The sequence below is a fragment of the Glandiceps talaboti genome, chromosome 16, assembly GCF_964340395.1.
Source record: "Glandiceps talaboti chromosome 16, keGlaTala1.1, whole genome shotgun sequence".
NCBI classification, from domain to species: domain Eukaryota; kingdom Metazoa; phylum Hemichordata; class Enteropneusta; family Spengelidae; genus Glandiceps; species Glandiceps talaboti.
In genome coordinates, this window is record NC_135564.1 from 17910286 (window position 1) to 17921930 (window position 11645).

Here is an 11645-nt window from a genome sequence, read left to right on the forward strand (position 1 = left end):
TACATTTATTTAACTTACAATTTTTCAAAATTTAGGAAACGAAAGTATTCAATTATCGCGCTCATGATTGCACTTAAATAAAGTTGTTTATCAAATCTGTTTACAAGAGGCGTCATGAATAATATATTAACAAATTATCTAAAAAATGACTCATTTACAATGTAAAGCTGTTATTGCATGTAAACATGATCTACAGCTTGGCTTTAGGAAACAGACAACAAGTGCAATTTTTATACTGGACACAATAATAGATAAAACTGCACGGTGAAAATACATTTAAGTGAATATTTAGTATTTCATAGTGTAAATAAGAACAAAAAAAGTCAACCGATATAAGAAGTTTGAACACATTTCTCCACTGAGTTGTCATCAGCCTGCATTGGTTACCAGTTCGTTTCAGGATTGATTACAAAATTTTACTGTTGACATACAAAGCGAGATATGAAGCTGCTCAACTCCAGAGTACACTTGTGATCTTCTCCAGCCATACACACACCGAGTCGCACTCTACGTTCTACAAACAAGTTTTTGTTTGCAATAACAAATTACAGACAAATCTATATGATTGATTGATTGATTGATTGATTGATTGATTGATTGATTGATTGATTGATTGATTGATTGATTGATTGATTGATTGATTGATTGATTGATTGATTGATTGATTGATTGATTGATTGATTGATTGATTGATTGATTGATTGATTGATTGATTGATTGATTGATTGATTGATTGATTGGTGGGTTGGTGGTTGGGCGGGCGGACGGGCGGACGGACTGACTGACTGACTGACTGACTGACTGACTGACTGACTGACTGACTGACTGACTGACTGACTGACTGGTTGGTTGGTTGGTTGGTTGGTTGGTTGGTTGGTTGGTTGGTTGGTTGGTTGGTTGATTGATTGATTGATTGATTGATTGATTGATTGATTGATTGATTGATTGATTGATTGATTGATTGATTGATTGATTGATTGATTGATTGATTGATTGATTGATTGATTGATTGATTGATTGATTGATTGATTGATTGATTGATTGATTGATTGATTGATTGATTGATTGATTGATTGATTGATTGATTGATTGATCATGGATTACCATACTGGCAAATACTACAGCTTTCAAGCTATTTACACATGTAAGCCCAATTTTTTCTTAAAAAGGAAAGAATCTGACTGTTTTTCCTGGCTGAGATAGGAGGTATGCATGCTATCTATAAATAACAAATATTTAAAAAGGCGGTTTTATTTTAGTAGAAAACCGCACGGTGAAAACAAATTATAACTGAACATAGTATTCAAGAACAAAAAAAGTTAACCGAAATGTTGGTATAAGTTTATAGCTGTTTTATGGGTATTGACAGTTTGGAGAGCTGTGTATTCTTCTACCAACCGATGTTTAAGATATTATCAAATTTATGGACATAAATTTAAACTGCAGAATAAAGCTAAATGAAGGTGTAACTGAAGGATTTAAATCAACATGTGATATAAAACAAGGGTGTCATTTGTTCCCAACTCTTTAAAATATTTTTGTAAATGAGCTTCAAACATTTTTTTGTGAAAAAACATAAAAACCTGTAAAACTTTAATACAGACAGACGTATTGACTTTTCAATGAATAGTAGTCCGTTCCTCCACTCCCTGGCTATCTCTCGCTCTGTCTAGTGGTGTGGGAAGAGAATGTATATCGAAGCCCGCCCCCTTGCGGTCGGAAGATGACTAATAGATAATTTTGCATTCAATACGCTAATGGTTTAGTTCTAGACTCGGAGACTCCAAATGAGATGGTCTAATAAATTATATGATTAATGTAACACATTGAATTTAAGTATAAACCCAAAGATAAGAAAATTCATGATTTGTAACAAAAGTAATCAGCTCATAAAAAGTTGACAATTTCTTTTGTACAATCAAACCACAACGTAATTAAAGTAAAAGTTTCAACTCAAATGGTCAATTTACACCAATTAAACAATTTACATTGTAATAAATTTAAACTCTTAAACTTAATCCTTCCGCACTCAGAAAAAAAGCGACGATGACATCGTTTTTCTATTCGGCAATCTACCTAGGCTATGTTTAAAATTATCCACAACTAATAGATATATTTCAATGTATAGTATGGAAGTCATGGCATATGAGTTATCAATTACTTAGATGATATAATTATATTTACTATGTATTGTCCATTTAATAACCTACATATTCGACGCAATATCATTTTGGTGACATGAAAAACTTGACACTCCAAGTCCTAACACTAAAGCTAGACATTTTTGGCAGCTTTGTTAAGTATATATGACCGTATGATCATTATAACCTCGAGTTCGTTCACATCAAATATTGCCCTGACCTGAGATCCCTTTAGTGGTCTGAGCACTGACGTAGACAAACCTTTTCCTTATCTATGGTTTCACAGATCGAACTTCAGATAAATTAGGTGTGAAAAGGGTTTAGGTAGGTGAGGGTGGTTTTTTTTTTTTTACATTGTCTTTATTTTGTAAATTTATACTTTTGAGTGCATATTTTAGCTGATAAAGATACCCTTCAGTGCTGTACATGTATTCTACTGAAGTCGACTATTTAACCAACACTTGGTAACAGAACTTAAAACCTGGTAAATTTAGGAATAAAGATTCGATGACATTATTTCTTACACATGTTATAAATTAGCATATATATAATGTCGTACGTAAACGTATATTAAAAAATATACAATGATGAGTTGGATGACAGCCATGCGAATGTATTTGTGTAAATGCCGAATAAGAGTTTTTTTTTTCTCTCTCTCTCTCTCTCTCTCTCTCTCTCTCTCTCTCTCTCTCTCTGTCCTCTCTCTGTCTGTCTATGTATGTGTCTATCTATCTATCTGTCTGTCTGTCTGCCTGTCTGTCTGTCTGTCTGTCTGTCTGTCTGTCTGTCTGTATGTATGTATGTATGTATGTGTCTCTCTCTGTGTCTGTCTGTCTGTCTGTCTGCCCCCCCTCTTTCTCTCTCTCTCTCTCTCTCTCTCTCTCTCTCTCTCTCTCTCTCTCTCTCTCTCTCTCTCTCTCTCTCTCTCTCTCTCTCTCTCTCTCTCTCTCTCTCTCTCTCTCTCTCTCTCTCTCTCTCTCTCTCTCGACTTTTTCAACATTCAAACTTCACCAGGAGCTGTCGTTTACCCGGTATTGTCTTGTGTAAAATTGTACACTTCATTTACCTAGTACCATACATTTATTTATGAGACAGTCAATAACCAAGCGAATGTGTGTGTCTGCCAAAATATCTCTGAATAGGTCAGTTAAAATGTAGGTAATATAGCCATACAGTTGTAGAATACTGTTACAGTATTGAATGTTCAAGAATGTTCAAGAGAGAGAGAGAGAGAGAGAGAGAGAGAGAGAGAGAGAGAGAGAGAGAGAGAGAGATTTCTTTATCTACAAATTGAAAATAAAATAAAGTGACAATTTTCTTTCATGTTGATTACACAAAGTGTTCTTTGCTTAAGGTAAATATTTCAGCTAGGCTTCCAGTAATACGGTGGCCCAGCCTCGGCAAGACAGATCTTTTTCAGGTGCGGCCAATCACGTTGTGTTATGGATAGTCAAGGTGCTAGTAGCTTTGAAAACAGCGCCTCTTTCGTTGGGGAAGAGAGAGTCGGACCATGGTCGGACCATGACGTACATGTGCATATAACAGCGTAATTACATATGTAAACAAATTCCCCGTGGTAAACCCGCCCTGTTATTTTTTTTTCGGTGAGTAGGTAGATTGTACCTGTGAAGTTTGTCTTTACCTTCTCACAGTTAAAACATGAACATATTGTAAAAGAAACATTTACAGCAGAGAGAATTTGAAAGAAGCCGGGACAGATCGAGGTCAAAGTGCATGTTACACTATTACTGTGCGAGCTGCTTGCATGCATGTTGTCACGTTCTTAGTCGGGTATGTTGTAATATTGTTTACAAACTGCTGTGCTCTTGTACGTCACACGCATCGAAGTTATGCCATTGAAGTTGAATATACTATAAACATCGGCCATCGATTGTTTAGAGGTAAGATTTCTTGGTGAAATGATGACAAATGTGGGAATTCCTTGAAATAGAAATGTACAACTACCTAGTACTTACTGGTTGATGTCATGCCACCATTGGCATCATATCAACCCATATTCAAGTCAAAATAACCCGAATCTGTGTTCACATTTGAAATTATTTTCCTCGAGTATTTTGTACAGATGGCAAGAAAGATGAATATTACTCATTCCTATGTTGTAGCATGGAAATATGGTTGTACGAATGTGATCAATTTATGTATGTGAACTAAATACATGTGAAACTCCACCATCTTTCTTGATCTTGATGTCACTGGGGGATATAGAACCGTAGAACATTTGCCCAAATCGCACTTCCGTAGTCTGTGTACACAAACCACGATGTTTGGTTTTATGGTGTTATTTGTAGAGGTCATTAGTATAGCTAGTAGCTTGGTTTCAATAGTGAAAGTATATACTAATTAAGAAAGGTGGGTTTGTTTCACAACAACAACAACAACAACAACAACAACAACAACAACAACAACAACAATAACAATAACAACTTCCTGGACCTTGATTGATATGCTGATGAGTAGCTCTGGATGTATGCGCTATGATGTTCGGCACGTCTAAAGACGTGTTGAACATTGTAGCACATACATCCAGAGCTAGCTGATGAGCTGAATCACTGTCCATACATGTGTGTATAACCAAATACAAGTAATACTTGTCTGTGGTATAACCATGGGTGTACATGTATTAGTCCCAGCTTCTCCACTGTCTATATCCATGGATGTATCACCCACTTCCATGGTATAACTAGTAGCCGACACATTTTCATGCAATTTTCACAAATTTTGTAAGAAAACAAAAATACGAAACCAACTAGTGACTATAGTACAGTCACAAAATGGCAAAATTTTCTTGTGGAAAAATATGTAGGTATATAATAAGATGATATGGCCAAGGATTGAATGTGTTGTAATCATGTCACACCAGGGAATACTTCCCTGGTGTGACTGAAATTACTAGATTTATTGTTTTGCATGTGCAGTATTGTAAAGTAGCAAGTATTAATTAGAGCACATAACACCAGATTTACACGGTTTGTATTGCTATAATTAATTTCCTGCCATGTTGGGATTATTTTTATCTTAATCAGTGATGTCATAGGGATTAGCTCGGCTACTTCTTTTGTTCATCACCAACTTTTCTTTACAATAATACCTTTGCCAGACAACTGAATTTCATACTCAAATTTTTTTTATTTTCAATATTTTCTCAAAATTTTTCAAAACTTTGGTTTCATAAGAGAATCGGATGATACAGTGTAACACAATCTCAGTAAATGAACTTTGTTCATTTAGTCAAAACCCCTTACCCTAAGTGAACATTCACAAGTGTGACATTGACACGTTTATTTATGATGTAAACCGTGATGAAAACTGTAGCAGTCACATCACTACGATTGATGCAATAACTGAAACCCAGCACTGTATGTCACATTAGAAGTAAATTTTAATCAACTTATCAACATCTTAATAATAAATACAGAACCTGTTATCATTGAAGGTAGGAAAATTTTCGAAATTTGGTTAGAAGTGCAAAATATTTAGCAATCACATTGGCGCCAGACCTCCTCCTTGTAAATGAATGAAGTTTGTTTATTGAGATTGTGTGACATTGTGTGATCGTCCGTGAGGTGTAATTATGTCATTATTCTCAAAAAATGTTAACTCATTGAGTCAAAATTTCTCTGAAAAAAACCAAAACCAAAAAAACATCATTATTTGAAAAAAATCATGTATTCCAAAGTATATTTAATTTGTTTATTAATTTTATTTATTTATTTACTTACTTAAGAAATATGAATCACTTTGGTATGTTTTGTTGTGATGACTGACATAAGTTGATTTTTTAAGTAAACATTTTTCTCCAAATACAAATTAAATTTAGTAATTTCTATAAATATTTCTTGGAAGTGAATCCAGAATGTTTGCTGACGTCTCCTTAGCATCATCAGAGTGTATACTCTATGAGTAGAAATTTCATTATTTACAGTCTATGAACATTCATTCTCACAAATTAAATTGTAATAAAAAAACTTTTTATGATATGAAAATTCATGATTGCTTGATTAGCATAAATTTGATTATTTCAATAGATCAGTTTTCTCAAAATATCTGAATCTGTGATTTGTTCAAAGATCCAGGCAAGGCCCAGGGCATGAATTTAACCTCTATGCTTGGTAATCAGATTTAGCCAAACAAACTTTTTTAATTAAATATTTCTGTAGATCTCCATCAGCCAAACTCTAACAGATCAACTACTACCTTAGAAATTTATTAGTCTACGTACTATGATTAGTCAATGTGTCTAGCTGGACTACTGCTAATTTTGTGCTCTGATCATGTGACCTGTATACATGTTTATTTTTCTTTCTCAACAGATTTATCAAGCAAACCATTGGATATAGATAGATAGCAGATACAAGTATTTTGGATTTCATCTTCACACTTCACAATTGTTTTGTTCGGATAGCTACTAGAAATGTTCACTAACTGTGAAGTTGTGATTTGAAACCATGGATACGCAATTTCAGGAGCAATTTTTATAACATTGTGAATATATCGGGAACATATTTTGGACATGGCAGTGCAGAGCTCCTGTCCTGTGTTTTTGGTTGGAGATGACGAGGAAGATTTCGGTTCTTCTCCTAAGGATAAGGTAAGGATCAAATTGGGAAAAAATGTCATGGCATCATATGAGTTTGTAGGAGTATGGAATTCTCAGCATTCCATATTTAGTATGGAAAATAGTGCTGGTTTACCCACAAGTCAGTGCGTTATTCAAACTGCAAGTCAACACTGTATAATTCGTACAGCTCTACCAAAACTTGTCATACATTGTATGAGTACCCACAAATGAACTTATTGAAATTTATCAGAACTGTTGCAGCTACTTTGTTCAAGAAAACTCTACCCCATTCTATCATGAAGAAAAATGAAGGGTCACTATGAAATATTTTTGAATAATGAAGAAAACGATATGAAATATAAGATTCAATATCAAATTCAAAATGGCCACCAAACACTGTCAGGGTGTGTAAGGGTAATTATAGATTGATGATTTCCTTGAAAACAATATAGCGGTGAACCAAATTTCTGTAACGATTTCAAAAACGACCAGGAACAATATGTTCATAAGTTTTTTGTGATTTTAGGTATATTTGATTTCCAAATAAAATGGTCTCCAAGGTGGATTCTTAGTGGAAAGACACAATAAACATACATCCCATTGTACAGGATATGTATTGCAATTACATTGAATACACATTGTGACCAAAGAAATTCTAAGTTTGAGAGAGGGCTATGCAAGCTAACATGTGTTCAGTGTGCTGGATTTCTTAAATTATGCCAATTTTATAAAAAAATGGAAATAACACATATATCAAAATAACTCTCTGTGGTCAGGAAAGGTGTGAAATACAGGCAACAAGCAAGTTGATATACCAGGTAATTAATATGTATAGAATAAAATAGAATTTCACACTTTCATTTACCTTTGTCTGCTGTTGTTTTAAGTGTTGATTGGCACTTGTCAATATAATAAGATTATGAAATTAAGAATTTTGTCAAATTTCAATTGTAGACCACAGGAAAGTTGCAGTCTGCAATTTCGGACCAAAATACCCCTATCTCCTGCCGTTTGAAATCTGACAACAGACTACAGGAGAGTGTTAGATTGTCCTCTAATGATAGCCAAATTTTGTTATTGTGAGTCAAAACAATTAAAACTGGTATTTCTTGTGAGTCATCACATAGTAAGAGATAGGGAACTCCAAAGTTTGGTGTGTCAATAGAAATTATGTGCGTCAGTGGCACATCAAATTGGCTTAGAGGGCACACTGGTCACCACATAGTAAGAGATAGGGAACACCAAATTTTGGTGCATCACTAGAAATTGTGTGCGTCAGTGGTGTATCAAATTGGCTTAGAGGGCACACTGGTTACCACATAGTAAGAGATAGGGAACACCAAATTATGGTGCGTCACTAGAAATTGTGTGTGTCAGTGGTGTATCAAATTGGCTTAGAGGGCACACTGGTTACCACATAGTAAGAGATAGGGAACATCAAATTCTGGTGTGTCACTAGAAATTGTTTACTCCCCTCAATGATGCATCAAATTGGCTTAGAGTCACAGTGACAGGGAAGTAGCTAATTTTAAAGGTAGTCTGTAAAATGCAAAAAGTAGGTGGTAAAATGTAGAAATGAGATTCATGAATCAGGTCAGTGATGGAAATATGCTGGTTGAAACAAAGATTCCTGAAAAAGTAGCTGGCAATACATTGTGAAGTAGCCATTTTTTTTGCTGGGTACTGCCCCATATATACATCCCTGACTAAGAAGGACTGTAGTTTGCTTGCAGTTCTTAATAACACATGGCTTGGATTACACAGCTTGCATCAGATTTGTATACATCTGCTGGAGGTCATCAGATTGATAAAATATTGTCTGCTTTGAATTTGAGTAAATGTAGGTATTTTCACAGCAACAAAATTTTGGGATTTTACACAAACCTTCTTTATCTAGTTCTCAAAGACTAATTTTAACTAATTACCAGACTGGTACATTTTGTTTGTGTACATCACTACTTATTTCTGCATCTTTGTTTTCCAGAGAAAAATAAGCGAAAACAAGTCTTTAGCAAAATATTTCCAGGTTTACAGTATTACTAGCCAACATGGTATCATTGTCAATAGTACAGATGTTTGAAACTTGTCTTGATAAACTGTGGGAAAACCAACTATTGTGTTATGATTTATAAGGAAAACACTAATGAAACTTCATTATATTGAGACTGTAGTACATAGGAACATCATGACTAAGTTAGCACAGAGCTGACAGTAGAGGCCAGATAGGACACTTCACTATATAGAGACTGTAGTATGCAGGAACCCTGTGACTAAGTTAGCACAGAGCTGACAGTAGAGGCCAGATAGGCCTAAAGTCAGAATGAATCTATGAGTGATTATAGCCATAACAAGCAACAAACATTTATTGAATATGCCATCTCATCCTTCTAAACTTTTTGTAGACTATATCAAATTCTGTAAATTTCAGAAAGTTGTAGGTAACAAATAATTTCTTTTATCTTACATTTATTAACAGTATGTTTTTTATACACATTCTGTAAATGTAGGTTTGATATTCAGATAGTAATTTATCCCTCTACTGTTACAAGTTGATACTTTATTTACTTGTTACAGAGGCAAAGCCTATTGATGTGGCATGCCTATTTCCTTTGAAAAAGTTTTTAAATTTTTTTTCGTGTATATCTGTAGGAAAACTTCAAAGATGAAGAAACATCACGCAAGGTTAAGAAGAAAGTTAAGAATGAATATAGCAAAGCCGTTATCGTTGTCGCAATATGTGCAATGGAGAAAAAATCATTATCTAAACCTATGAAGGAGATTCTGGGCAGATTGGAACAATTTGAATATATTGTAACTGAAGTATTTAAAGAAGAAATGATACTGAATGAACCAGTAGAAAACTGGCCATATTGTCACTGTCTTATATCATTCTTCTCTAAAGGATTCCCATTAGACAAGGCAATAGAGTATGCTGAACTCAGGAAACCATTTGTTATTAACGATCTATATCAACAAATACATCTACAGGACAGGTAAGGATGTCAAAGTAGTGATATTACAGTACTTAAAATATTTATCCTATGTTTTACGGCCCTAGTCTAGATTTACCCATGGTATTGATTCATCTCTTTATAGCATTGTAAAGAGAGATCTTGAGATTTGATGCATTAAGAGAGATCTTGACATTTGGTATGTAAAGAGATTGCTTGAGATTCAATGTATAAAGAGAGATCTTTAGATTCGATGCTAAAGAGAGATCTCTTGAGATTCGATGTATAAAGAGAGATCTTTAGATTTGATGCTAAAGAGAGATCGCTTGAGATTCGATGTATAAAGAGAGATCTTGAGATACAATGTGGAAAGAGAGATCTTGAGATTCGATGCCACAGATAACACAAGACTGTGGCCCTGTTAAAGGTAGTCATATTATTGAGAGTATCAATTTATCTAGCTGTCAACTGTTGTCCTGACTACTTCATCATGGATGTCAGTATTATGTAACAGTACAAATCATATGAAATAGTGTAAACAATAACTAGCTCTACAAGGATTGATATCACAACTTGACCTTTGAACTAATCTAAAAAAGATGACCTGACAAAATCTCTAATTTGTATATTTGCACATAATGGTGTCATATAGGCCTGTGGTAGTAGTAGTCAGTACTTGACATCCTAAATGAGTACATCTATAATACTAAGTGGGAGTTGTGTCCGGGGTATTTTCCAAATTGACAGAATAGATTAGAAAATATCAGCTGAGTTGAGTTAGATTCACCTGGCAGTTTTACATGAAATTTGTAGGATTCATGGCTTCCTTCAATTCTGCCTCAAAGAGAGCACTCACTAAACAAGATGTGCATTGTACACTCTTATTTTATATTTCATATATTCAGTCAGTGGAACCTAAACTTACTTGTAGTAAAGATGTTTATCAGTGATTGAAGGCCTCTAATTCTATCTCAAACACACATGAACACTGTTATTCTCAAGTCCATGCAGTATTTATTGTCACTATTAAAATTGTGTGAAAAAACCTGAAGCATCCTGTTAAATAACAAACATCAGAATAGTAATAATAGTATAACACAAAGCAGGACTGAATTAGAAAATAACTGGGTCTTTGTAACAGCTGGTACTTATCAAAGAATGTCAGAGAGGGGTAATTACAAAGTGTGTCAGAAATGTATGATCATTACAATCAATATTAGTTTAAGAATGCTGAATAATTAATTAATTAATTATTTATATATTTATTCATTAAGTACACATAATATATGGGGGATTATTAAAGGTACCGTAAACAAAACAAAAGAACAAACATAAAATGAATTAATCTGAACTACAAAGAAAAACTACTCACTAATAAAAGAAAATATAAAAAAAGAAGAGAGTACATTTCAAATATAAAGTTGTATATATTTAGTTCAGTACATTGCATTGCAAATTTATCAATAATGTTTCATCTACAAACTACTATTGCAGTAACCATACAAATGTAGATCTTGCAGGGATACCCCAGTAACCAAAAACACTTACAAAAGGACAAGTCAGTTAACCATAAGAGGAAGTGTAGTTTACTTAGACGTGGAGATTACAAGGGACTATTGCATTATTTCAGACATTTTACTTGAATATCTTAACCAGCTATTACACAGCCTGTAAATTATTTATCACAATAATCTCATGTCTTGCTCCTTTTATCAGAGCTGGAGAATCTACAACATTTTACAAGTACCGGTACTAGAAACTAAAACACACAATATTATTTGATAAGCTGAGAGCTATATTTTGACTTGCCATTTATTCACTGTATTGTCTATGGTATTATGATCACTTTACAATATTTTGTTTAGTGAATTGTGGGATTTCAAAGAAGTTAGCTATACCAGCTTCATAATCAGATTGCTAGTTAAGGTCTTGACAGTTTCTACAGCACCATCAAGAATGAGCATAGAATAATCT

The 11645-nt window shown here is 34.0% G+C and overlaps 1 protein-coding gene across 1 annotated transcript in view; it reads left to right on the plus strand.

Annotated features, from left to right (window-relative positions):
* The first annotated feature begins 3890 nt into the window (after window positions 1-3890).
* LOC144447270 (inositol hexakisphosphate and diphosphoinositol-pentakisphosphate kinase 2-like) overlaps window positions 3891-11645 on the plus strand; it is a 24965-nt gene continuing 17210 nt past the window's right edge. Inside the window, exons 1-3 of the mRNA XM_078137187.1 lie at window positions 3891-3932; window positions 6473-6750; window positions 9370-9713. Coding sequence (XP_077993313.1) covers window positions 6673-6750; window positions 9370-9713 — 422 coding nt within the window. The 5' untranslated portion in view covers window positions 3891-3932; window positions 6473-6672. The remainder of the gene's footprint in view (window positions 3933-6472; window positions 6751-9369; window positions 9714-11645) is intronic.